Source organism: Mesoplodon mirus (genome assembly GCF_964341445.2).
Source record: "Mesoplodon mirus genome assembly, chromosome: 2".
In the NCBI taxonomy this organism is placed as follows: Eukaryota; Metazoa; Chordata; class Mammalia; order Artiodactyla; family Ziphiidae; genus Mesoplodon; species Mesoplodon mirus.
In genome coordinates, this window is record NC_138977.1 from 154,443,842 (window position 1) to 154,471,198 (window position 27,357).

At 37.0% G+C, this 27,357-nt stretch overlaps 1 protein-coding gene across 3 annotated transcripts in view; it reads left to right on the forward strand.

The window, feature by feature from the left end:
- The window catches only part of COL25A1 (collagen type XXV alpha 1 chain), a gene marked incomplete at its 3' end in the record, with an annotated part of 474,748 nt that overhangs the window by 379,172 nt on the left and 68,219 nt on the right, over window positions 1-27,357 (forward strand). For 2 of the 3 annotated variants that reach the window (XM_082635416.1, XM_082635415.1), the window contains exons 13-17: window positions 9,812-9,865; window positions 12,030-12,056; window positions 14,720-14,764; window positions 22,732-22,764; window positions 23,190-23,225. In XM_082635416.1, the coding sequence (XP_082491542.1) occupies window positions 9,812-9,865; window positions 12,030-12,056; window positions 14,720-14,764; window positions 22,732-22,764; window positions 23,190-23,225 (195 nt within the window). The remainder of the gene's footprint in view (window positions 1-9,811; window positions 9,866-12,029; window positions 12,057-14,719; window positions 14,765-22,731; window positions 22,765-23,189; window positions 23,226-27,357) is intronic. The other variant, XM_082635417.1, reaches the window with a different exon arrangement.

Sequence of the window (27,357 nt, forward strand, 5' to 3'; positions counted from 1 at the left end):
TAAGAGAACTGGGGTTGGGAAGAGAAGGGAAGACATTAGCAGGGAAGGTTGAGATGGAGGGTCATCCATGTGTGCTTCTCCCTAGACCTTCACGTTTTAGGGGTGTGCTCAAGGCAGATCATTCTTCTCTCCTGTAAATTTCATCCAGATAAACTCAACTTAGCTATTTTCTGTGACCCCTAAATTCTTAGCTATCTCTTTGAATTTCTTTGTTCAAATTATATTTCGTACATTTCTGTCTATGTTAGCTGTACAAAAAAACGTGAATAGGGGCTTCCCTGGTGGTGCAGTGGTTGAGAATCTGCCTGCTAATGCAGGGGCCATGGGTTCAAGCCCTGGTCTGGGAGGATCCCACATGCCGCGGGGCGGCTGGCCCCGTGAGCCACAATTACTGAGCCTGCGCGCCTGGAGCCTGTGCTCCACAAGAGAGGCCGCGATAGTGAGAGGCCCGCACACCGCCATGAGGAGTGGCCCCACTTGCCGCAACTAGAGAAAGCCCTCTCACAGAAACGAAGAGCCAGCACAGCCATAAATAAATAAATAAATAAATATTTTTTTAAAAAAAAAGTGAATAAAAGTGTTAACCACAAACTTATTTCTGAAATAGTCCATACTATAGCACTATTGATACAACTATCATGTTTTCTTATTTTAGACATTTGTACGTTTTTAAAAAGTATAATGAGGGTTTGGTTATTAGGTTTAGTTTAGGTATTACTTTAATCAGTTTAGGACCCATTTCAGTAAATTATCTGAAATAGAATATTTTCGTTAAGTTTCTGGCTGATAGAAGGGTCTACTTTTCTACTATTATTCATATTACCAAGGTGGACAAAGAGATTTTAATTTTAGGGAGGGAGTTTGCTGACTGGATAAACGAGACAAAACTCCCCTACAGGGATGCTGGTTCTTTGGTGCACAACCAACACAATAGAAAGCTCAAAGAATTTTCTGTTTCTCTTTCACCAAGTAACAAAGCCTCTGCCTCCAGGAAAGAAACAGAAGAAGCATTAAGCATTGAGTATGCAAGTAGGAGCTAAAAACTACTGAATTGCTCCACATAAGAGAGGGTGAAGCTGAATTCCCAGGATGGTTGAGGAAGGAGGGAAGGAAGGAGGAAGGTGAGGTGGAAGGGGGAGAAAGGAGAAGGCAGAGAGATGAGGAAAGTCTGAGTGCTCTGTGATGGGACACCTTTCAGGAACCCCAGGTATTCAATCCTGAGCCCACAAAAGACCTGAGGAGACACAGACCTACTAGAGAATGGACTTGAGGACACGGGGATGGGGAAGGGTAAGCTGGGACGAAGTGAGAGAGTGGCATGACATATATACACTACCAAACGTAAAACAGATAGCTAGTGGTGGGAAGCAGCCGCATGGCACAGGGAGATCAGCTCGGTGCTTTGTGACCACCTAGAGGGGTGGGATAGGGAGGGTGGGAGGGAGGGAGACACAAGAGGGAGGAGATATGGGGACATACATATATGTATAACTGATTCACTTTGTTATACAGCAGAAACTAACACACCATTGTAAAGCAATTATACTCCAATAAAGATGTTAAAATTTTTTAAAATAAATAAATTAATTAAATTAAATGAGTCATGTCAAAAAAAAAGAAAAGACCTGAGGAGAGTGAATTTCTTGAGGTAACTGGTGAAGAACTAACTGACCCATCTGAACTGGTCTGGGGCAAAACAGAGATGACACATACAGATGTAAGAACTCAAGCAGAGGGGTGGGAAAGCAAATCCTACACTTCCACAGCTGGTGAAATCGGGACTTGAGGCAAGTTTAATCAGATGTCAGAGGAATCTTCCTTTATGCCAGCACTGACATGTTTAGTCCAACAACAACAACTAATAATAATAATAAAATAAATTTTAATCCTTTAGATCTGGGAGAGGGTAAGCATTTAAGCTCCCTCCACACACTGCATAGAATAAAAGCTGAGTCCCACAGAAGCTCAAGCAATTTGCTCTGTGTCCCAGGACCAGAAGTAGAAAACGTGGGATTAGACTGGAGGCTTCCTGAAGCAGCTTTCTCATTTTTTGCAAAAATTAAAGACAAAAGAAACATAATAAATATGAATAAGTTCTTTAGACACACGTTACTCAGATAGAGGAAACACAAGATGGGGAATCGGAAGACCTGGGTTCTAATCTCATATCTGCCTCTTGGCAGCTCTTTGCTTCTGGAAAAGGTACTTCCCCTTTCTGAATGTGTTTCTTCATCTATTAAGAATGGCTGGCTTGGTTCCTTTCAACTAAAATATTGCCCTTGGGACTTCCCTGGCGGTCCAGTGATTAAGAGTCTGCACTTCCACTGCAGGGGGCATGGGTTCGGTCCCTGGTCGGGGAACTAAGATCCCGCGTACCATGCGATGCAGCCAAAAAAAGAGAAAAATATATATATATTGCCCTATTTTGTGAGTGCTTCTGCTTAGGGAGAAGCAGATGTTAGAATGAGTTCATGAGGTAAATGATGACACATGTAAGTTTTCTGGGAAAGTTGAGATGACGTGATAATTTATACAACCAGCATTGCCCCAGCTACTACTTGCCCTTCACTGAGACACATGGGGCGAGGGAAGGAGCAGATGCAAGAGGGGAGATAACCGAATAGTTGGAAATATTTCTAATGGCCTGGTCTCCGTACCCACAGGCGCAACTGTTGGAGCCTTTAGTCCTCTACGCAACCACTCTTGCCCTGATAGAATCCTGGAGGGGCTCAGGGCTTTTCCTTGGCAGCAATGAAAGTTCTGCTGATTCCCAGCATCCTGCCCTTTACGGGACTCCTCCCCTCCACTAACTCCCACTCTTCACTGACCCCAGGCTAGTCCTCTACTTTTCAGTTCTGTTTCAGACTGACCTGCGGGACATGGACATGTCACTGCTGGGTTAACATCTCTCCCATCTTTTTCCTGGGTCCCTATCTCTTTTCCCACCGCTGTCTTTCGCCATAGTCCAGACAAAGAGCCATCTCTTGCCACCAGATTTATAGGTCTTTTCCAGTCTCCCAGCAGAAAAGTCTTGCTGTCTTCACCTCTTACTAGGCCTGTAAGGGCTTCACATTTTCATATAGGCTTAATGTATTCATTAACGCCGTACGTTGACTTGATTGAATACTGATGTGCTCCTTCCCTGCTTTTAAAGGCTTCTGCTTCATCATGTCTTCTAATAATTATATAATTTTATGGTTTAAACTAATGCTGTTTGATAGAAACATAAAGCAAGCTCCAAATACAAGCCACATATGTAAATGTGAATTTTCTAGTAACCACATTTTTTAGGTGTTTAAAAAGCAGGTAATATTAATTTTAATAATATGTTTTATTTAACTGAATATATCTAAAACTACCATTTCAACATCATATAAATTAATATTTTAAGATTAATAGTATTCACATTATTAATGGGATATTTTACATTTTTTTTTACAACTGAGTCTTCAAAATCGTATTTTATGCTTACAACACATCTCAAAGACTAGCCTTATTTCCAGTGCTCAAGAGCCACATGTGGCTAGTGGTACCATATTGGACAACACGGGTTTAAACTCTGCTCATTTTCAAGGTTCATCCCATACCACAGTCTTTATGGCATGGAAACGGGGCAGGGGGTGGTCAAAGAGAAGTGGGACAATTGCCTAGGGAGCAAATGGGATCAAATAATATGGGATTGAGAACATTTTTCCATTGAAATTCTAAATACATTGGTGCTAGACATCTGTAAACAACAACAACAAATAAATTACCAATTTATGGTTATTCAGTTTAGCTTGTATAAAAATCTAATACGGTCTACTCTGATTTCATTATGGCTGTGTGGCTTAATTTTTGGTGTTTGATTCCAACTTGTCCTTCTACTTTGTGCTATTTAATGCCAGGTTGTACAGTTCTAAATGTATTGAACTATAACATCATCAAAGATTTGCTTCTTGTTGAATGCAGTGATTGACAATCTCCAATATACAAGTGGGTTGTGTTTTAGATTTTACATATATATATATATATATATATATGGAGAGAGAGAGAGAGAGAGAGAGAGAGAGAACATATATAGAAAAAAACTGATACATTAGTTCAATGGGTCCACCCACACAAACTTATGTAAAAAGGTGGAGCTAAACTGTAATATTATTAGAGTAAACTGGATCTCCCTTAAGTCAAATTTCTTAAACTAGGGGTGTGTACCCCTGGGAGCTCATGGAAGTGGGCAGGAGTACAAAAAGACAAAGGATTTATTTAGAGCATTAATAACACTTGAGGTTTGGGGCAAGGATTCTTATTTTATAGTTTTGTGTGGGAAAATGCTACATTTCTAGAAATTTCAAGGTAAAATATGTTGGTCATTTTCTACCTCCTACCTTCGCCCAAGTTTCTGTTCATCCTCACTGGCATTAGGGGACTAGGGTGGAAGACTAAACTAAACTGAACTAGAGAGAGAGAAAATAAATATGAATGGAGAACAGAAGCTCCATTTTCCTGACTCTTCCCCAGATAGTTCTAACTGGAAGTCCCTGTGGGCACCTCACTGCCTTCAGAGAATCTTCCTCTACCAAGGGTTATCTACCCAATAGCTACCAAAGCCTCTGAGGCTCTTAAGCCTCATACAGGGTCACCCGACTCCCCAACATGACTGCCTGCAGGAGAGGAATGACTAGCGGCCGGTCCTGCTCACCACTTAGGCCACTGAGATCCTTCTATGTGCTATCACTGTCAGGAAGAAAGGCCCAGTCCACCCAATGCTTTAGAGAGGTATCAGTGACCAATGCTGCCCATTTTTAGTCTTTATTTTATTACACACAGGCACCAACCCCACCAACTCCAGTGGTAGGAGAACAACCTTAAGACTGATACCATGTTATGTTCAATATCATTAATTTCATCTGCTGCTGTTTCATGTTCCTTGTACAATAGTCCCCAGCCCCATCTGCAGGGAATATGTTCTAAGACCCCCAGTGGATGCCTGAAACCGAGGAGGGTACTAAGCCCTATATATACTATGTTTTTTCCTAAATGTACATACTTATGATGAAGTTTAATTTAGAAATTAGGTATAGTAAGAGAATGTCTGAATTGCCCATATTTGGGGCCATTATTAAATAAAATAAGAATTACACAAACACAAGCACTGTGATACCACGACAGTCGATCAAGTAACTTAGTGGCTACTAAATGACTAACGGACAGGATACACTGGACAAAGGGATGATTCACATCCTGGGTGGGATGCAGCAGAATGCACCAGACTTCATCACGCTACTTAAAACACCACACAGTTTAGAACTTATGACTTGTTTGTTTCTGTAATTTTCCATTTGATATTTTCAGACCTTGGTTGACCACGGGTAACTGAAACCAAGGAAAGCAAAACAGAGGATAAGGGGGGATAATTTTAGTTCTTCTGTTTAGATGAGTTCTTCCTGAAAATGGACTACTTAAAGGAAACAAATCTATATTGACAAGGTGAATGTAAAATTATACTATGTTAAAAATTTAAAGCTGTAACCCTTTGTGATTGAAGTGACAGGGAGCAATATTACTGCTAAATGGTCTGTTTCTCTTTAGCACTCAATTTTGTAGGAAAATGACATTCCTTCCTATTGTTAAGTATTCTTTCAAGTTGCCCCTGAATAGCAGTAACTAAAATAACTGTAAAAGCCTTGGGTGATGTTTTACATTAGAGTTCTAAAGAGTGTTTGGTTTAAAAAAGAAAGAAAGAAAGAAAGAAAGAAAGCAGCGTTATCCTTCTTAAAAGTCAGTTCAACTTATTTTTAGCTTAAATACACTAGGAATAGCCCTAGAATTTAAAGTGTAATAGAGAAAACTCTATCAATCTACCTGTAGTTAAGATGTTAGCTGCTATTTTTCTTCATTACTATCTTTGGAATGTCCTTAGTAGTAGTGAATATGAGATGCATTCAGAAATAGATGAATAGATTATCCAGTGAACGTGAGACTAGTTCCCACACACACAAAACCCAATTCCCATTTTTTGGTCTATACTTCTCTGATATATTTCTCTGTATATGTACTTTTTTACTATATTATGTAGTAAAGTAATATCATTGTAACTTTATTTGAAGAGGCCTCATGATATTTTGTCCTCATATACCAGAAAATATTAATACACCATATGACATATGCTTCATTCTTCATTAAGACTTCCCTTTGATTTCTATTTATTATGCCTCTTTATGAAGTGCAAGAAAACTTTGCTCAAAGAAAAAAGTTCCATCTCAATTAGATGTCCTCTTAAGTTATTTATGTAGATATCTCTCTCCTCACTGAAAGACAAGCTCTCTGGGCACAGGTACCTGTCATGTCTATTTCATCTTTATATCTCATGCAACACTCTGCTCAGAGTAAAACATATAGTAAATTTTCACTAAATGTTAGTTGAATGAATTAATGCCTTCCAGAATCCCACTGCTTGGCCTTGGTACTCAAAGTTGTACAGCATTTCATCGGTAACATTCCTTTAACACAACCTGGGAAACTAAATTTGAATAATAACAGAATGTTCCATAACCTCCTAATCTGAGTTTGAATATATATTTCTTGTTATTACTTTTTACAAAGGTAAAATGCTACGAGCCATTTTTCCTTTTTATCTTCCCTTGATTCATTCAGGAAACAGCCTTATTCACTTTTTAGCTTTAAAATCTCACTACATACCTATTTAACCTTACAAGTGATAAACGTAAAACGGCCCCAGTAAATTCTCATTTGTGCTTATTAAAACGGCCACAGGGACTTCCCTGGTGGCACACTGGTTGAGAATCCGCCTGCCAATGCAGGGGACACGGGTTCGAGCCCTGGTCCCGGAAAAGCCCACATGCTGTGGAACAACTACAGCTAAGCCCATGTACCACAACTGCTGAGCCTGCGCGCCTAGAGCCCACGCTCCGCAACAAGCAAAGCCACCGCAATGACAAGCCACCGCAATGACAAGCCCGCTCACCGCAACAAAGAGTAGCCCCCGCTCACTGCAACTAGAGAAAGCCCGCGCGCAGCAACGAAGACCCAATGCAACCAAAAATAAATAAATTAAATAAATAAATTTAAAAAAATAAAATAGCCACAAAAGTAATTAAAATTGTGATATCCAATGCTGATGAAGTTGTGAAAAAGTAACAGAGTGGGTGCCTAGAAAAGCAGATAAATCTCAGATCCCTTTTGGAAAGCAACTTAGAAATATTTACATAGATGTTTATTTTAATTTACCTTTAATAGCAAAAATTGGAAACAACCTAAGTATTCAACAATTTGGGACAGCTTAAACAAATGATCACACCTGACTTTGATAGATGATAAACTATTCACAAGACAATCACAAATACTGTGTAAAAACAAACGTATGGTATAAAATAATATAAAATCGGAATGTCAAACTATGTAATAAGCTTACAATTGCTTGAAATATGTAAGCATAAATTTAAACAACTAGAAGGAAACAGGACAAAATGAAAACAGTTATGATAGAGTGATGGGATTATGGGTGCAATTTTTTGTTTCCTTTTACATTAAAAGATTATTTTAACAAAATATAAAATCAAAGGGAAAAAAAGGATCAAGTTTTAGTCCCTCGATGTTCATATTTTAAGAAGGATGTTGTGCAGATACCTAAGCAACATTTGTCTTCCTTGCTTCAAAATCTCAGCATGTATTTTGCCTGGTTCCAGGGGCTTAACCATTTTTTTAAAAAAAATAATTCTGGCTACCATAGTTATTCTTTGAAAGTCTAAACAAAGTTTGTATTGTTCCCTGGCAGCATCTCGTTTGCATTAAACCATGAGTTACGATATTAGTGCCTCCTGGTGTAAGTTTTTTGAAGAAAGCAGACTCGATAACTCTTTTTCTGGTTGCATAGTAAATGACAGTCCTCTTTCAGGGTGTATTCAATTTCCATTGGAGTTCTTACCCTTGGTTATGAACATATGGCTTATCAAAATTTTCTTATAATAGCCATCGTTATTGTAAGTCAACATTTTTGCTATTTTATCGAGGAAAGAGCAAATGATTATAGTGTAACTTTATACAGGAAGCAGAATTTCTTCCATGAGTTAAGTCTTTAGCAATTACAATAATCCAGTATAAGAGAAAAACATTTTTTGCTCTTCTAGAAAGACACTATTAACTTCACATTGCTTCGTTTATCTGGTAGGTGAACAAAAATCATCTTTATAGAAGTTACATTTAATTCAGGTTTGTATACATTCTGGAAGGTCATTTATAAATGGGGAGTATAAACCAAATGATAATATGGATAGAAATATTCTTCATCAACTCTCCCAGTTTCAAGATGCATTCATTCATTCAGCAATGCATCACTGTACTAAAAGCACAACCTCTTAAGGCAGAGTTGTGTAAATCTGGAAAAATTACTTTACCTCTCTGTGTCTTAGTTTCTTCATCTATTAAATATATATAAAGATAGTACTTACCTTATAGAAATTTGTGAGAATTAAGTGAGTTAATGAATATAAAGCTCCTGGAACTTAAGAAATGTTGCTGTTTTACTAATGTAAGTGTTCTTGAAGGTGAGAGCACAAATACTAAAATGGCACAATTTCTGCCCTCCAGACAACCTAGAAAACATTCTTAAAAAATCAACTAGGTTCGCCGTTAGCCTAAGACTGCTCTAAAAAATAAAGTCAATTTTTTTTTAATCAACTAAGTATCAACTTTTTAACCCTCAGGGGAAAGAAACTTGCTGAGAAGTTGAAGCACATAATAAATGGCTTTGGGAATGTTTTTAAATGAAAATGAAATTCTAGTTGCTCTAAGTTTGAGCTACATGGAAGTATTAAAAGCTACACTTTCTTTCTTCTCCTAATTTTCCTGAGATACATTGGACACATGACATTGATTAGTTTTAGGTGTACAACATAATGGTTTGGTACATGTATATACTGTGAAATGATTACCACAGTAAGTTTGGTTAACATCCATCATCTCACATATTTACAATTTTTTTTCCTTGTGATAAGAACTTTTAAGATCTACTCTCTTAACAACTTTCAAATATACCATACAGTATTGTTAACTACAGTTGTCATGCAGAATATCTTTCCTTTGCTTCTGAGCGCAAGAGACTTCCACTTTGGAAAACAGTTGCTGGTTCAGAGTCTAGAAAGATTGATATACATCATCATCCTTCTGAAATGGAAAATCTTTCTAGCTAATAGCCATCATCGTTTTCTCAAATGCCTATCACTCAATATGACACTGAAAACCACAACTTCTAATGTTTATTTTAATTATATTTACAGTGAAACTGGAAAGAGAAATCAAAGCCATTTTTACTTTTGTGTCAATCATGTCTAAATGAGTTAAGTAGATGCTCAAAGATGTGTATATTCTTCAAGATTTAGGTTTGGAGATGCTCATTTGCTTAAGTCTAATAAATAGAATGATTTAGTCTCTATTTTCCTGAGCTGATGAATCACTTGAAAGTTCTCCACCAAGAAAGTCTTAAATTTTCAGATGTCTTTTACTCATTTAACAAATATTGTACCTAGCATATACCTAGCTATATGTACCTAGCATCATGCTAGATATTCATTTCCATTGGTAATTTGCTCTCACTTTCTCAGTGGAGAAAAGACTCAACACGAGGAAATTAGCCCTCTTGTATCCTCGGTCCCTAGCACATAGAATTTTGGACCAAACAAGCTAACTTGTGTAACTAGTCTAACATACTATGTACTTCTTGAGCATTATTGGATGGTTATATCCTCTAATGAGCTACATAATGTGTTGATTTTGTCTGTTTTATTTAGTAGTATCTATTTTTTATTTTGAGGGTGAACCCGGGTTGCCTGGAGCAGTAGGACAGAATGGAATACCAGGGCCAAAGGTTAGTGCAAAGAAAACCAAACAGAATCATTTGAGGCATGAGTTTTCATGAGATTGTAAGCTGTTACACTTTTTATATATCCCACTGGTTTTACTTGGATGGAATTTTTTGTCAGTAATATAATATACTATAGTATAAAACTTTGTGACTAAAGAATAAGTGATGTTTGTGATTCTCATTAGCATTAAAAATGCAGAGAAACATGTAAGATATGTCTAAATTTTTATTTCTGGGATACTTAAATAACATGAGAAAGCCTGTGTTTCAAATGTGACTTTGTCATTTTACCACTTAATGAACATATTACAACATAGACCATGTCCATCCTGCCAACATTTGCATAATTTTTACAAGATGTACTAAAGATGTTCACAGTGCCACTGTGACTTTTCCTCAAGATTTGGCCACCTTCAAGACTTACACAACCTAACCAGTTAATCAAATGAAGAGCATAATAAAAATGTGGCATGTTTGAAATTTAAAAATGGATGTAGTCTGAATTACTAAGTAGGGAAAAAATGTAATAGAGATATTTTTTGGATTCCAAATTTCCTTTGTTTTTGAAGAACAAATTAATCTTAAATATAAAAAGATTGGTGACAGTTTAGTTTAAACCAAATAGGCAGACAAATCCCAAGTCCTTTGATGAGTGACCATCCCTTGATGTACAAAACTAATGTCTAATCCCATCAGCTGTGCTGGTGTGTATCCATACCCACAGATGCTTGTCAGCTGATTTTACAGATCACATTGCTATTGACAGGCGCCTAGGACAGACCTAAAATTTATAGACCTGTCTTTTGTCCTGCAGGAGAGGAAAGAAAATATTCCTTCTGGGACTACAGCCATTTTCCTATCTTCTTCCCTCTCTTGCTCCATGCTAAAAAGCCAAATGATAGGAGTTAATGCTTAATGCATGTTCTCAGTACTATTCTTTTGTTGCCTAGCAACCATCAGGATGGCTGCTGAGCAGTGAAAGGTAACCAGAAATTCAGAAAGCCAAAGGGTCAGGCGGAGTTTCAGGGAGTGAAAAGAGTGTTGCCTTCAGACAGATTTCTTGAGTGAATTATAATTTTAAAAAACACAATAACCACCTTAAAAATAATTTTTAAAGTAGTCTGATCTTATTGCAACACTTTCTCAAGCTTTTCTTAAGAGGAATATTATCAGAATGTGTGTGATTTGCTTTAGATTTACTCTCTGACTCTGTCCCCTGTCCCTTCCTGGGTAAAGTGAAAATGAGATTCTTTTCAGAACACAATTTTGCATTTTAGTCCTTGTACTGTCATGGTCATCATTTTGAGTAAAGACATCTCTCCTAAACTCACTTAGAGTCTGCCCCAATATAGTATCTTTTCTGAAAAAACTAATGCCTCCTAAAGTACACCTAATTTGGAACATAGTGGTTAACAACAGATTGAAGAGAGTTCATGACATTGTGAAGGGGTCCAAGTTCAGGCCTTAGTCACATCAGGGGAAGACAGATTAGAGAACCACACTGGTACTCTGACCCCTGAAATAATCCATGCACCAGGGGCTGCTTTGAATGGAAGATTCCACTGAAGGATGTAAGTAAATAAACTCACCTTACTGAGTCTGAGTTTGAGCAGAATAAAGCGTCATAATCTCATAAGCCTCTTGAGACGTTGAATTGCCACATTTTTCTCCTTAGTGCCCTAAAAGCTGGGTTTGGGCTGATCATCTTAAATATCTTTCTTTAGTCCTCGAAAGCAAAGAATTAAAATTACATTTGCTATTGATATCCATACTCAATGTTCCAGGAAACTCGTCTTAACCTTTTTTTTTTTTTTGCGGTACATGGGCCTCTCACTGCTGTGGCCTCTCCCACTGCTGAGCACAGGCTCCGGACGCGCAGGCTCAGCGGCCATGGCTCACGGGCCCAGCCGCTCCGTGGCATGTGGGATCCTCCCTGACCGAGGCACGAACCCGTGTCCCCTACATCGGCAGGAGGAATCTCAACCACTGTGCTACCAGGGGAGCCCTAACCTTTTGTTTTTATATAGCAACTATATATTGCCAAAATAGAAAATGTCACATATAATTTATCTATTAATAGTATGTTCAATATCTGATTTTCTTTAGTGTTGATTGATTAGGTGTTTTATAAATTAATATGTCACTCAGTCTTTGTTCTTTTGCCCAGGGAGAACCTGGAGAACGAGGAGAAAAGGTGAGAATGATTCTGCTGATTTTTATTTTTTTCCCCCAAAGAGGTACCAAACTGAACTGTATTTATGTGTGGTTGGATAGACAGATACAGGTATACAAGCATACCTTGGAGATATTGCAGGCTCCATTCCAGATCACTGCAATAAAGTGAATATTGCAATAAAATGAATCACATGAATTTTTTGGTTTCCCAGTGCATATAAAAGTTACATTTATGCTATACTGTAGTCAGTTAAGTGTTCAATAGCATTATGTCTAAAACACAACATGCCTGCCTTAATTGAAAAATGATGCTGTTAGAAAAATGGCACCCTTAGACTTGCTTGACACATGGTTGCCACAAATCTTCAATCTGTAAAGAATGCAGTAGTATCTTTGAAGTACAATAAAGCAAAGCACAATAAAACAAGGTATGCTTAGTTATATAGATGTAGATAGATATAATGACCACTGTTTTTTTGAACTGCTAATTAGTGGAAGGAGAAAATAGTGTAATTCTTATATATGTATAGAAGTTTGGGTAAAAAAGATTTAAAGAAATGGAGGAGAAGGGTGCAAATTTAAACATTCTATGTCAGGCTTTTAGATGACTTTCAAAAATCCCTAGGCCTGCAAAATTTCTGTTCTACCTATTTGCTAATGCCACTCCAGTACTTTTCTAAGCATCCATCTCTCTCTCTACTACTTCTTAGGTCAGTAGGTTAAAGGGATACAGATGTTTACCTGCAGCAAATACACTGAAAGTTGTCCCAAAACGAATTCCCATAAAACCCAAAAAGAGAAGCAAAAGGAGAAGCAGAGTGCATATGTTAAATTTCTCTTAGACAAACATCCTTCCTTACTGCTTTGGGGGAGTTCTCATGCTATGTCCTTTACCAGTGTTTGAGAAGTATGCCGTCTCTGCAGGCAACTACCAAGATACCACATAATGCCCTTCATAAGTGATACGATCTTTCTGACAAATCATTATCATCACCACTAACCCCAAAAGAAGTACATCTACAGATCCAGCAAGCTTCATGAATGTAACTGTATTTTTGAGCTGTATTTTACAACTGTATTCTTGTAAAACAAAAATAAAAAGACATTTATTTAAATGGAAGGGGAGCAGAACAGAGAGGCAACTCAGTCAAACCCTTCACTTCATGGCCACTCTGAACCAGTTTTCCTAATAAGAAAGTTTGTTTTGTTATTTAATAAAGGGATTTCCAAGCAATTTTTAAAAGTGTGCTAATGAGCTGCCTATCAAAGATCCCCCATAACTTATGATCAGTATATTTATTTGGCTTCCAACCAGTTCGTGGTAATTAACCTGAAATGAATTAGTCAACAGATGACTCTTTTGTGTAGAAATTAAGGAGGGAAAAGGAGCAGTGCCAGCACCATTCCAGGGACTCATCAGATAAAGCGGCTCAGGCTCCCAGACCGCTGTGCTGTCCCCGTCACCATAAAAGAATGCCCGAGCAGGATAGCCTCATGCTTGTTTGAAACAAGAAAAGAAAGTGAAGAGAAAAGGTTAAACTCTCCCTCCGTCACCACCCCTCCTTCTCCCAGGGAAACCATTATCAGTAGCTTCTCTCTTATTTTACGGAAAATTTTAAGTGATAGAAGAGTGACCTCTTACACAGCTGGACAGAAGGGTATTCCAGCTTACGGAATGTATGAACAATAATGCATTGTTATTGCTAATGGTTATCATTAACAGCTTATGATGTGTCAGATACTGTCCCAGTTGCTTTAGACACAGTAATTGTTTATTTCTTATAACCCCATAAAATATTCTTGCCCTTATGTTGCACATGAGAAATTTGATGTAAAGAGAATTTCATTTGCCCAGTAGGGCCTGGACCTGGGCTTGAACTCTCTGGCTCCAAAATTCATGATGTTTCCACTAGAGCATGCTATAAGACTTAAAGAGTTTAGAATTTAAGAAAGCAAAGCATGGATAATAAACAAATGACTTTTTTCCTAAAGCATTGCTTGTGGGTAGAAAGATATCAGTGAGGGAATAGGCATAGGAGCTCTCAGAAATAACAAAGGAAGCATAAACTCCCCAATTTATTTTACTATAATTTTTTTAAATTTTCTAATAAGATATAAAACATTTATGTCTCAAATACAAAACACTTAGGCCCAGATAACTCAATGTTCAGTGCAGCAGTTTTGAGGGCTGGGTCATGCACTTTGAGGGCCTGGAGATTTGAGATGGGTAGAATTCACAGATTGAAGGGAAAGGAGAAGGCAGGACTCCAGGTGGCAGGAGTGGGACAAGGAAGGAGACAGAAAGGTTAAGGCACACGGCATATTGAGGGAGTCAGGAGAAAGCCTTTGTTAGAGTGACTCTTTGAGCAGAGAAAAGAGAAAGAGTTAAGGTAGCCAGAATAAGCTATTAATGCCAGAATAAGCTATTAGAAGTCAGAGAAATTACTTTCTGTTATTATCGTGGAGTAGTTTAAAACTATTTAGCCATGTTCATTGTAATAAAATTTATTTGGACTAGCTGATATCAGGCAGCTGGTCAAGTAAAGTACATTAGCTCTGTAGAACATTTACAACAGATTTTAATATATAGTGCCTATGAAAGGAAACTTAAAATAATGAAAACTACTCTTTGCTGAATGTCACCAATATATTTTACATGTATTGCTTTTTTTCCCCTCTTAGGGAGATGCTGGAGAGAATGGCCCCAAAGGTGATACAGGTGAAAAGGTACAGTGTTGCGAAATATGAAAGATTATGTGTATGAGCAAGAATATTATTTCATGTACATGAAAATGGGAGATCAGAGATAATTCTACACAATTAGAAAACTTTTAAATATTTAATTTATAAAAGGTGATTATTCCACCAGCTCCTAGCTACAAATTTAAATATTTTAAAAGTAAAATGCTATGTCAAAAATTCTAGAAAATGCATAATTAGGTTTCTAGTAATATGGCTTTCAAGACAAAACAAAAACCCCACTATTTATGTGTAAATAGAACACTCCCTTTATACACAGAGATATAAAAATAGAGTTCCTAAAGTGACTCCATTTGTCCCGATTTTAGGATAGAAGATTGCAGAGGATTGGGAGGGGATGTAAGAGTTTGATAATAAGCTAAAGTCAGTTGATTAGAGCCTCTCATGCAGTCTTGAAAATTTGCCTCAACTTGAAATCTACTAGATCCAGATATTTTGTCAGCCTTTGTATTGTCTTTTTTTTGTTTTTTTCTTTTTTGGCCTTTAAACCATTATTAGCACTTATATTGTGGTGGTCGTTTGTTCATCTTCCTGCCTCCTGTTTTTTCCTCAGTCTATTGAAGCTTTTGCTTGTATTCTTACTTCACACACATCTCTGACATAGGAAGGAAATTTTTATTTCATTTGTGCTATATGTTAAGAATTAAGAAAAAGATCTTTTAAGAAACTAAAAATGGAATAGTCAGATTTGATTTAAATCAGGCTAATTGATGAAACAAAGAATGATTCATTTAGGCTTGTAGTTGAGAATAAGAATACTCTACTTTGAAAATTATTACGGTACAGATGGACAATTGCTAGTCATAAAAACATACCCATAAAGTAAAGAGAAATTTGTCTTCCTCATTCTTATAAATATTAATATAAACATGGCATGGGTGGTAGGGAGAAATTAATGGTAGGAATAAATTAATGTCACCGAGTAGCAACTGTGTTTGTATTCAAGAGGTAGTCTAGAAATTAGAATGGACTCTCAGTTTCTTGTAGACCAGGGTTTCTCAGCCTCCGCACTACTGACATTTTGGGCTGGATAATCCTTCTTGAGGGAGCTGTCAGATGTCTAGCCTCGTTCCTGGCCTCTGCCCAGCAGATGCCAGTAGCATCTCCGAGTTGTGACAACCAACACTCTCTCCAGAGGTTGCCAAGTGTCCACTGGGGAACAAAATCATCCCTCATTGAGAACCACTGCTGTAAACCCATTTTATTTATCTTTCAGATTTAAATATCATGCTGCAATCCACCATGACATGAGTATGTTTAATACTAATGGGACCAGTGATATACCTCTATGACTTCTTGAAGTCAAAATTAAAAACCCTAGGTATATAAACATAGATATTTTATTTACCTTTGTTGTGTTTGCTTAAAAGCAGGGGTCAGCAAACTTTTCCTGTAAAGAGCCAGAAAATAAATATTTTAGGTTTTGTGGGCCATATGGCGTCTGTCACAACTACTCAACTCTGTCATCGTAGCATGACAGCAGCCATAGACAATATGTATACATATGAGAGTGGCTCTATTCCAATAAAACTTTATTTCTGGACACTGAAATTTTAATTTCATGTGGTTTTCAAATGTCATGAAATATTATTCTTTTTACATTTTTTTTAACCGTTAAAGATGTGAAAACCACTCTTAGCTCTTGGGCCACACAAAAACAGGTGGCTAGCTGGATTTAGCCCTCAGGCCATAGTTGCCAACCTCTGTTTAAAGAAAGGAAATCTTCTAAACAGAGAGCAGTTTCTTCAAGTGAAAACCATTTATGCAAAGTCTGAGCTACGCCTATGTGGATTTATGTAGAGAATTTTAATCTTTAGAATATGTATTTTTAGAGCTTAATTTTTTGAACGTAGGCCAATAGTTTCTTTAATCACACATTTTAAAAATTTAATATTGCAATAGTAAAGCAATTTTTTTTCTTTGTAAAAGCTAAATTCATCTCAAAGGAATACGGTTCTTATTTTTTATATTAATGCAAATCATTTACCATGCTGACTCACACATAGTAAACTCTCAATAAATGTTAGCTTTCTTACCACATGGAAATGGAAATCAACTAGATTTGTTATTTTTCTTTTCTATCAAGAAGTTTTATTAGTCAACTGAAATTAAGTATGAGAAATGCTTCAGTTAAAACAGAAATCATTTCTATAAATTTTCAATGAGTCTAAACAGGGGATTGTAAATAGGAACCTGTAACATATAATACGTAATCTGACCTGTAGCATTCATCCCCAAGAATGCTGTAATTGGAATATAATTTTTGATGTGTTTTTTAAACATTTCCTGCTTCTGTCACATAATTTGTTTCCAGCATGTTAGAAACACTCTTCTCATGGCCTTTGGGTTCAGTATGTGAAACTCATTCATCATTTACCAAGTTTGAGATGTAAAATCAAAAAATGCTTCTTTTCTGCCATTGATGTAGTAAATTACATCATTGGCGATTCACTTTAATAGGATTTTTTTCCTTGTGATCCAACTCGGTGCTTTTGGATGGTAAAGCAATCTAAGCCTTTCCAGACTGGTCATCTGGAAATGCTGTGGGACTGTAAAAACCTCTGGGCTGAGTTTTCTCTGTGGCCAGAGCTACGATGAACTCTAGAATTAAGAATGACCTGCCAAAGACTGATTTTAATCATGTGTGGAGTTACTACGGGAAGGTTATGTTCTGCTCTTTGGAGTGTTAATCCCACCAACAAATGTAGAAATGCATTTCTTATCTATTATCCCAGCACTTGAAAGTAAGTGTTGTTGCAGACCGCTGAATGGTTCCATCATGCCACTCTATTATTCACAACCTTATCTGTTCATTTAGAAATTTCACATTCTTTCTTTTTTTTTTCTGAGCATTTTTTAAACTTTTTTATTTTATATTGGAGTATAACCAATTAACAATGTTGTGATAGTTTCAGGTGCACAGCAAAGTGACTCAGCCATACATATACATGTATCCATTCTCCCCCAGACTCCCCTCCCATCCAGGCTGCCACATAACACTGAACAGAGTTCCCTGTGCTCTACAGTAGGTCCTCATTGGTTATCCTTTTTAAATATAGCAGGAAGCTTCACTTTCTTGGTATTTCCTGTCTGTGTCTTCATTTTTCTTTTCTCCCCCAATCTCCATTTCTATAAATAACCTGCCTTCTTACTTTACACCTGCAGAGCATCTTTGATTTGCATCCTCAGAGCCTTTTCAGAAGCAACACCCATATTTGGAGCCACCCACCAAATTGCCTTTTCTTAAGATCACATGGGAAGGCTTTTCTTTGGGGTACAGGGCCTTCTCCAATTTAGCACATATGATGCTTCCCTTAGCTTAGAATACTCTTCTCTGTCCACCTCCACCTCCTCACGTTCTCATCCTATTCCTCAGTCTACTGAGACCTGAATTTATTAAGTCATTTCCCTGGGGCAGCCTTTCAGTGTCCCCTGGATTGTCTCTGTTACCCCCTATGTGCTCCCAGAGCACTCTTTATGATCCCTTTCATAACCCTTATCACAATTTATTGTGATTCCTTGTTTAATTGGGCATCCAGTTCACTGGAAAAGAAAAAACAAACAAATAAACAAACAAAAAACTATAAGTTACCAAACTGTTCTATTCCCAACACCCATCCAATTTCCTGGCACATAATAGGAAGATAATAAATAAATAAATAAATAAATATATATATATATATATATATATATATTTTGCGGTACGTGGGCCTCTCACTGTTGTGGCCTCTCCCGTTGTGGAGCACAGGCTCCGGATGCGCAGGCTCAGCGGCCATGGCTCACGGGCCTAGCCGCTCCGCAGCATGTGGGATCTTCCCAGACTGGGGCATGAACCCATGTCCCCCACATCGACAGGCGGACTCTCAACCACTGTGCCACCAGGGAAGCCCAATAAATATTTATTGAATGAAAAACCTTAAAAAAAATTTTTTTTTTAAATTTTCACCTGCTTATTTTCGTTGAATGGTAGAACTTTTTCCTGTACCATGCATTTGTTTATCATGTCTTCTGTGGGTGACACAAAATTTCCCAACATGACAATTTCTTCCTATCCCAGACTTTTTTGTACGTGGAAAGAAAGTATCTTTTATGCATTCAATCAATAATATTTTTGAATACATATATTTGTGTACATATATACTGTATACATATATACAAATGATTACAGTAGTCCTTCAGTATGTCCAGGAGATTGATTCCAGGATCCCTGCAAATACCAAAATCCTAGCATGTCCTTTATATAAAATGGGGTAGTATTTGCATATAACCTATGCGCATGCTCCCATATTCAACTGACTCTTAAATAATGCTGGGCTTAGGAGTGCTGAGACTCTGCCAGTTGAAATCAGTGTATAATTTACAAAAGGCCCTCCTTATACATGGTTCCTTCACATCCCTGTTTTCTCCATATCGTGGTTCCCCATCCACCGAATTCAACCAACTGCAGATCATGTAGTACTGTAATACTTACTGTTGAAAAAAAATCTACATATAAGTGGACATTTGCAGTTCAAGCCTGTGTTGTTTAAGGGTCAGCTGTACTATAAAGCTTCTCTAGATTACTTATGATACCAAATACTATGTAAACAGTTGCCAGGCACACAGAAATTTAAGTTTTGCTGTTTGGAATTTTCAGGAATTTTTTTCTCAAATGATTTTTAGTCCAAGTTTGGGTGAATCCGCAGATGCAGAACCCAGGGATATGGAAGGGTGACTGTATCGTAAGCACAGGACAAGGGCAGGGTTTGAAACAGCATTGTTCGCTTTATCGCCCTAACTCCTAGTATCCCTGCATCCAGCACATGGTTGGCACATAATCGATGCTAAATAAATATTTATTGAATGAATTAATGACTGATAGAAATATCACCACATTCACTTTATTTATCCACATAGACTTTAGTGACACATACATATAGTTACATACCAAGTGTTGTGCTTGAAAATAATCACAGCCAAAAACAAAAACTCTGTACTTGAATGGTCAATAACAAAGTCAAATTCGTTTACCTCAAGTATCTTCTCAAAGTATTTTTTGCTTTATGATTTACCCTGTGGAGACTTTTATTTTCAAACCAACTGATTTATGAAGCTAAGGGTATACTTAGAGAGACACAGTTGGGTTTTTTTTCCTACTTTAATCCTGTATTCATTTTCACTTTTAGAGGAATGAGGATTATAAACACTGACTTTTATTTTCACTACTCGCAGCATTATCCTTTAAAATGTTTAACTTAGGAATGTCTTCCAGTAATTGCCTTGCCACTTAAAAGTTATAAAAATTCCTTGAGATTCCACAGTTCTAATTTTTGAATAGAAAGTTGATATATCACTCATAGTTGTCCATCAAATGAAACCGCTCCACTTTCCACAAATAAATCAGGCTTTCAGGAAACTGTCCTTCCTTCCCATCCACTTTCTCTGAGAACTAAATCTAGTCATTCTCATTAGTGGTTATCCAGTCACTTTCCATTAAAATACTGGAAAAAAACGTTTTTAAACTACAGTTAATACAAGCAACTTCCTTTTATTTACAAGTTTACGACAACCATTGTGCCCTGTTGCCAAAATGAGATAAACCAATAATTCTTTTCTTATTCCAATAAAAAGAACATGGCAATAGAATTTAGGAAGTCCAAAATTCACTTAGGCTCAAGTTGCTTCAATTTCCTCATCTATTGAGTAAAAATAGTAATATCTGCCCTATCTCCTGGGAGTCTTGTGAGGTATAAATAAGATGAAAAAGGGGGCTTAGAAAAGTCGAAATTGCTTTTATGAATACAAAGGACTCATTGTGCAAAATACTGATTCATTGGTGTTGATGGCTTTCAGACAGACTTGATTTAGTGGAAACAGAAATAAGTATTATTTTGTTAGCCACATTTATTTCACTGCCCATTTGGAACTCAATTGATTATTAGTGATGGGGAAAAGAAACCAGTATCATTTTACAATAAGACAGTATTTGGGATCCTCTTCTATATGTTTTATCATGTTTTAATTTTTCCTTGAGTAGTAGCAATTACAGATGTCAAAAACTCATATGTTTCCTCAAATAAGTTAATTTATTATTTCCTCTTCCTTCTTAAGCTTTTTTTCCTTCCTAAAGTTTTTTTTTTTTTTTTTTGCAATACACGGGCCTCTCACTGTTGTGGCCTCTCCCGTTATGGAGCACAGGCTCCGGACGTGCAGGCTCAGAGGCCATGGCTCACGGGGCCAGCCGCTCCGTGGCATGTGGGATCTTCCTGGACCGGGGCACGAACCCGTGTTCCCTGCATCAGCAGGCAGACTCTCAACCACTGCGCCACCAGAGAAGCCCCTTTTTTTTTTTGATTCTTGACTGATGACCTGCTGAAAATATTCTTTCTGAGATTTGTTCATTTATTCACCATATATGTACCCAGCATATTTTATTCAGACACTGAATAAAAATAGACACTGAACTTGCCCACATGTGGCTGATCGTCTAATGGAGGGACAAGCAAAGAATAGGCAGAAAACATATATACATAATCCATATGCAGTGAGCTTGCAGGACTTGAACAGATGCTGCATAGTGAGATGTGGATGTGAGGGGCATGTGTCTAGGTTGCTCAGTGAGGGGTTGAGGCAAAGCCACTTAAGACCTGAACAAAGAGAACTGCCAGCTGTGGGGAGAAGAGAGAGAAACTGAGGGAGAGGGGCAAGTACCTCATGTGTAGAGGCCTGAGGTTTATCTCCGTCTCTAAATGAGATTGATGAGCAGCTCTCCTAACCTAGAAGGAGGAAGTAGACCCCTAGAGCTCTGTGAGCCCTTGCACAGCTAGGACAGCTGAGGAAACCCCAGTATGTGCCTTCCTCCTTGTGGCTGTTTCTGTTTTCTTAACAGTCTCAGATGACTACGTTTTCTCCCTTTTATTTTCCTTGTAGCATGTTTATGGGTCAGAGGACTAGAAGGAACTGGAAAATCTAAGCCCTTGCCTGGCCCCATATCAGAAATAAGCAGCCACCCTCTGTCCTCTCTCCTGTTAGCCCCACCTGTGTATTTAGAGCACATCTGCCTTAAGAATGTAGTGCTTTGTGACCACCTAGAGGGGTGGGATAGGGAGGGTGGGAGGGAGGGAGACGCAAGAGGGAAGAGATAGGGGAACATGTGTATGTGTATAACTGATTCACTTTGTTATAAAGCAGAAGCTAACACACCATTGTGAAGCAATTATACTCCAATAAAGATGTAAAAAAAAAAAAAAAAAAAGAATGTAGTCACACTCGGTGAAATCCAGATGGAATACAATGCCTTTCAGAAAACCAGATTCTATCTCAAGATTTTCTCTCAGATCTTCCTTGTGTCCCTGTCACCCACAAGTCATCCATCATCCTGTAACTTTCCGGTGACTGCGTTACAATGAAATAAGTGTAGAGCTAGAAAAAAACGTGCTGGTCATAACAGTGACGGTGCTTCATGAGGAAAACAAACTGACCGGCGGCATGGCTTTTTCCAACTCAACATCATCAACCCTTTGACTTCATCTGTTGAACCCTGACTTTCTGAAGACCGAAAGGGTCAGGGAACTCCTAGTAAATGATAGCCAGTGACATTAATAAATTCCTGAAATAGAGAAAACTGAAATTCCAGATCCACTAATGTATTGCTTTAGAATACAATTTTAGCACTGTATCAAGGGAAGAGATCCATATTTATATATTTATATTCATTTCAAGGAATGTAGTCCTTATGTATTTTGCAAAGTAAACCCATGTTTTTAGAAAGTATATTGTTTATCTTGGAAATTACTGACATCTTAGCCATATTGATACGAAATCTTAGGAAGCATAGTTCGGCCCATTAGTCATGGGGTTTCCTTGGGTGCTCCTGTAGATAACGGCTCTCTATGTGTTTGTGTGTTTCCAATTCCCATCACTTGTAGAATAATCTCTCATGGGTTTCATTTTAGGGTGACCCTGGATCATCCGCTGCAGGAATTAAGGTAACTATAGCCTTGCAAGTGTTTGTACCCCACGAGTTACAGCTTTGACTTTTATAAGTCTCTTGTTTCCCTTCCCTTTTACCAACTTTGATGGTTCTAACTCTGTTCATATACTACTGCAATAATCAGCTTCTAGACACAACATGGAGTATCTGCTAGAAATCTCTGATAAAGGCTTAAACAAGAGGTCTTGCCTTTTCTTCCCTTTCTGATTGGTTTTTATGGAAATGTGGATTTGTATGTGAGCTTCAGGTATATTAACAGCAAAAAAAAAAAATGTTCATATGTCTGGTAGGATGTGGAGCAACAGAATAAAGTGAATGAAATGCATGTGTCATCGGGGAGGCTGAAAGTGTCCAAGGGCCTAAGGCTTTTGAAAAATTCTTGTAAGACTACCCTTTTCATCTTTGGTTTTCTTTGGCCAGGGAGAGCCCGGAGAATCTGGTCGTCCAGGGCAAAAGGTAAATCCCTATTCTGGTGTGTCCTTTGTACTGTCTTATAGTCACCATTTGATTATGTCTGCTATCACTGTATAATATGAGAACAATTACTGAAAATGATGCCGTTTTCATGCCTTATATGCAGAGTGTTTTTGATTGTTTTTCATTTTAAAAGGGTTGATGCTGACCATAATAAAAGTACAAACATAATCTGGAAAATGATGCCGCTTTCATGCCTTATATGCAGAGTGGTTTTGACTGTTTTTCATTTTAAAAGGGTTGATGCTGACCATAGTAAAACACAAACATAATCTGGATGTGTAAAAGGATGCTTTATGAACTGAAGTCAGCATATACTGAGCTGTTTGAAACTAACAAAGATCTGCTGGGTTGGAATGCCAACAACCTATCTTGCATGTTTAAATATACTCTGCATGTTTCTATCTCTTATGAGAAGAAATGAATATTTACTAAACTGTCTCAATAGGGAATGATGGACAGTTCTTTTAAAATTATATTCCTTTCCTCTCATTTCAAATACTTCCCTGCAGATGATTTTTTATGTGAATAATATCTACCTAAGCAGTGAATGTTATGTTGTAGAAAGAGGTTTGTTCATGAACTAAATTTTAATTGGAGACAGTAGCCAAACCACTTTAACCAATCTAACGTTAATTTTTTGTATCATTTGTGCTTCACTTCAGTGATAAGTTAGAGGACATGCAATGAATATGTTTATTCTCATTTGAGCCTGAAGCAGGAAAGGACCGTTTGTAGTTTATCATCCGAACATCTGGATATCAATGCCCAGTGCAGATTTTAGATTTTTAGATAACAGATGTGGCTAACAAGTAAATGTGAATTCCACATTATGTTAAATCTCTGAGATCATGACTCTGCCTTTGTCTAGCAATGCTAATGTTATAGAAAAAAAATGAATAGAAACATAGAATATACCTCATTAGTATAAAGAGAAAGAGAGAATAAATCCCATTGTAGTCGTTTGGAACCTTAGAACATAACATAAAAAAATATTCCCACATTCTTGAAGTTATTGAGAGGATCACTGCTTTGTTTAAACACTTCAGGTTAAAGTGTGTTTTGAGAAGGTCTTTCACATTCTTTTAACATTTCCCTAATTTAAAAATAGATTTTCTTGAAATTAAGAATCTAAGAGTAATGATTCATTAGGCCCAGTTTCAGGTAAAGTTGAGACTTTTCCAAAGAGCCCAGCATAACTCTGCAAATTTTGCTGTTCGGTGCCTAAGATTTCCTACTGATTCTTTATGTAAGAAGCTTGAAATTAGTGATATCACAGAGATCCATGGCCTGCTTTGGTTTGAAAGAGCATCTAATTTTCTCAGATGATCTCATTTTAAGTCCCTCAGTCTTTAAAAATTAAAAGCTAAATTTAAACTGCTCTCCAAAACTGTGATAAGTTAAAAGAATTGTCTGCAAAACTGTTATGTCTTTTTAAAAAACAAAACAAGTCTGCTATAATTTCATATAGGTTCCACTGTTTTCAGAGTAGAAGATCAAAATTGATTTTCAATTGGTTAATAAAATATTGCTTTATCATGATTACTTAAAAATACATTTTAGATTCATTTCTGGAAGTTTATAGGTTTACATATGGAAACATTGGCTTTTCTTTGTATTTCATTAAAAACCTGTTTTAAATTATATTGAGAGAAGTGGATTCTACCTGAACAAATATGTGCCTGAATGAATATGTGTATGAATATTACAACCCATCGGAATGAAAATGTGCTCTGAAAAGAGCAATATTTTTTCATTAATATTTAGGCCAGATTCTACCCGTTGATGCAATCTCACTTTCCCACAATATTTATGACTTCCTTGTCTAATATCTGGATTTGGCAATACTTATCCCAACACTGATTTAAAAGTAGAGTGTTTCCATTCTTGCTGGTTGCTTAGATTGGAAAATGACAAACAGAACTGAGTATAGAATCCATTCAAGGAAACTTTCATGACATTTTTCTCACCATTGCAGAACTTTGTTGTGGGTTCATGGGTACTTAAGCTCCTGCATTAGGGACATTCCCAGAAAAGTAGAGGATATCCTGCCAGAATTAAAGTGCATTGATTAGCTCTCCACTGTCTGGTATTTTGCAGTATGGAAGTTTGTTATTTAGAGTAACATTCATAATAGGGAATGATTTAATTATAGTTTTTTTCTTTTATAGACTCAGCAGGAGAGTGTGTGATTGATATGTGAGTTAGGGTATATATGTTTGTAAAGTGAGTGTGTGTTTCATCACATAATTTTTTCCTTCCTAACTTCACATTCAATGGCATTGGTGGTATACTGGTGAGCATAGCTGCCTTCCTAACTTCTCCACATCTTTTTAAAATATATTTTTTAGTTTTAATGGGGTAAAAATACATGTTTGCCCATTGTAAGGGACTGGCACAGTTGACCTGTATCTAGAAACACAGGGCACTGTCACAGGGACATGGGGTGAAAGCAGAGAACTGATTTTAACAGTAGACAAGGGTCTCCAATAATGGAGACTAAAGAGTGAAAGGGAAAGGAAAAAGAAAACCAGAAGCATAACGTATCAGTGTAAAGTGTAATCTACTTGGGCAAGAAGTCTTTGAATGGAATAACAAACCGATTCTTAATTATGACCTAGATCTGAACTTGGGCTGTGCGTGACCAAGAACTCAGCTCAGAGAAGCTCTGAGTCAAGAAATAGGCAAGAATGGAGAAATTCACTGAAAACTGTCTCTTAATTAAAAGATAAACATTCAGGTATAAAGACAGAGAATTTATATAGGAAGAAATATCTTCCTAAAAATGCTGAGATGTTTCACAAAGGGTAACATTAAATATTTTAAAATCCTTCATTTTGCCAACTTTTAAGTAAACATAAATTTGGAAAGGTCAAAATCCAAGAGTATAAAATATGAATTCCTGAAAGATTTGTTCATTAAAAAGTACATATATAACCTATATACCAACATATATATGCATATGATGTAGGGAAGAGCTAAATGCTTAAACTCTCTGTAAGTATCCAATCTACATTATAAAATAATCCATAATGTTTTATACATCTTTCTCATTGTGAGAAACATGGATGTGTCTATGTATGCATGTGTATATAAATATCTTACTTTAAAGTAGTCATCAGATCCTTTTAATTTGACCCTTCCCCTTGAGGGAAGGGTCTAGTAAAAATTCCTTTTAGGAAACAGTGTTATGTTTCCACACATGTCTTAAACAGGATGTCTTGAGTTTTGGGGGCTTTTCTGAAACAATACAAAACTATCAATATGTCACCAATATGTTTACTTTTATTGGTTGTGTATTCTACTGCAACTTACTGTGTTTTCAAGGGCCTTATACTTTTTTCTTAGTAAAAGAGAATCTTCACTGAAATATGGATAAGCTCTTTTTACTAGAGCTTCCTAAAGTTATTGATTAAAGGGAAATGGGGGGAAAAAAAGAAAATCAAATGTATAATGTTGTATCTATGTAAACTTTAATCTACTTGGACAAGTTTCTTTGAATGAAATATCAAATTCTTAATAATCATTCTTTCTTCTCTGGCTTAATCTCATCTTAGTCTTTTTGTTCACAATGCAAACTTTCACTCAGGTAGTTTCAGAAAGAATAGCTTTTCTTTTGCAGTCCTGAAGCACCTTTGACCTAAACCATCAGGAAAGTCATTTTCCTTTCTATGTCTAACCATACAGCTTAATATAAACAGTATCTGAAGTCATTTTGTGATAATACCAGAGCAAATTATAGCCCTCCATAATCTGAAAGTAATAATATTAAAGATGAAATGTCTGGTTGTTCTTAGTAGATTTTCCTTGGAATAAGGGCTGTTCAAGCATTTAGATTAAAGAAGTGCCTTCTACCACTATTATCTTTAGTTTGATGCTTCTATCTCTTTTGGTATAGTTGTCATAACACTGACTCGCCATCATGAAATGATGTGACACTTTTACCTTCAAATGTTATTTTCCACAATATTTAGTCACCTCAGTCCAACACAGGATGGACTTTCATTTTCTCTAGCAATTCCTTTATGCTTCTTTAGTGGAATTCAGGAGATTTTCTAAGCAATATAACTTCTTGTCACTATACTTTGTGCTTAAAATAATGTAAACAATTATG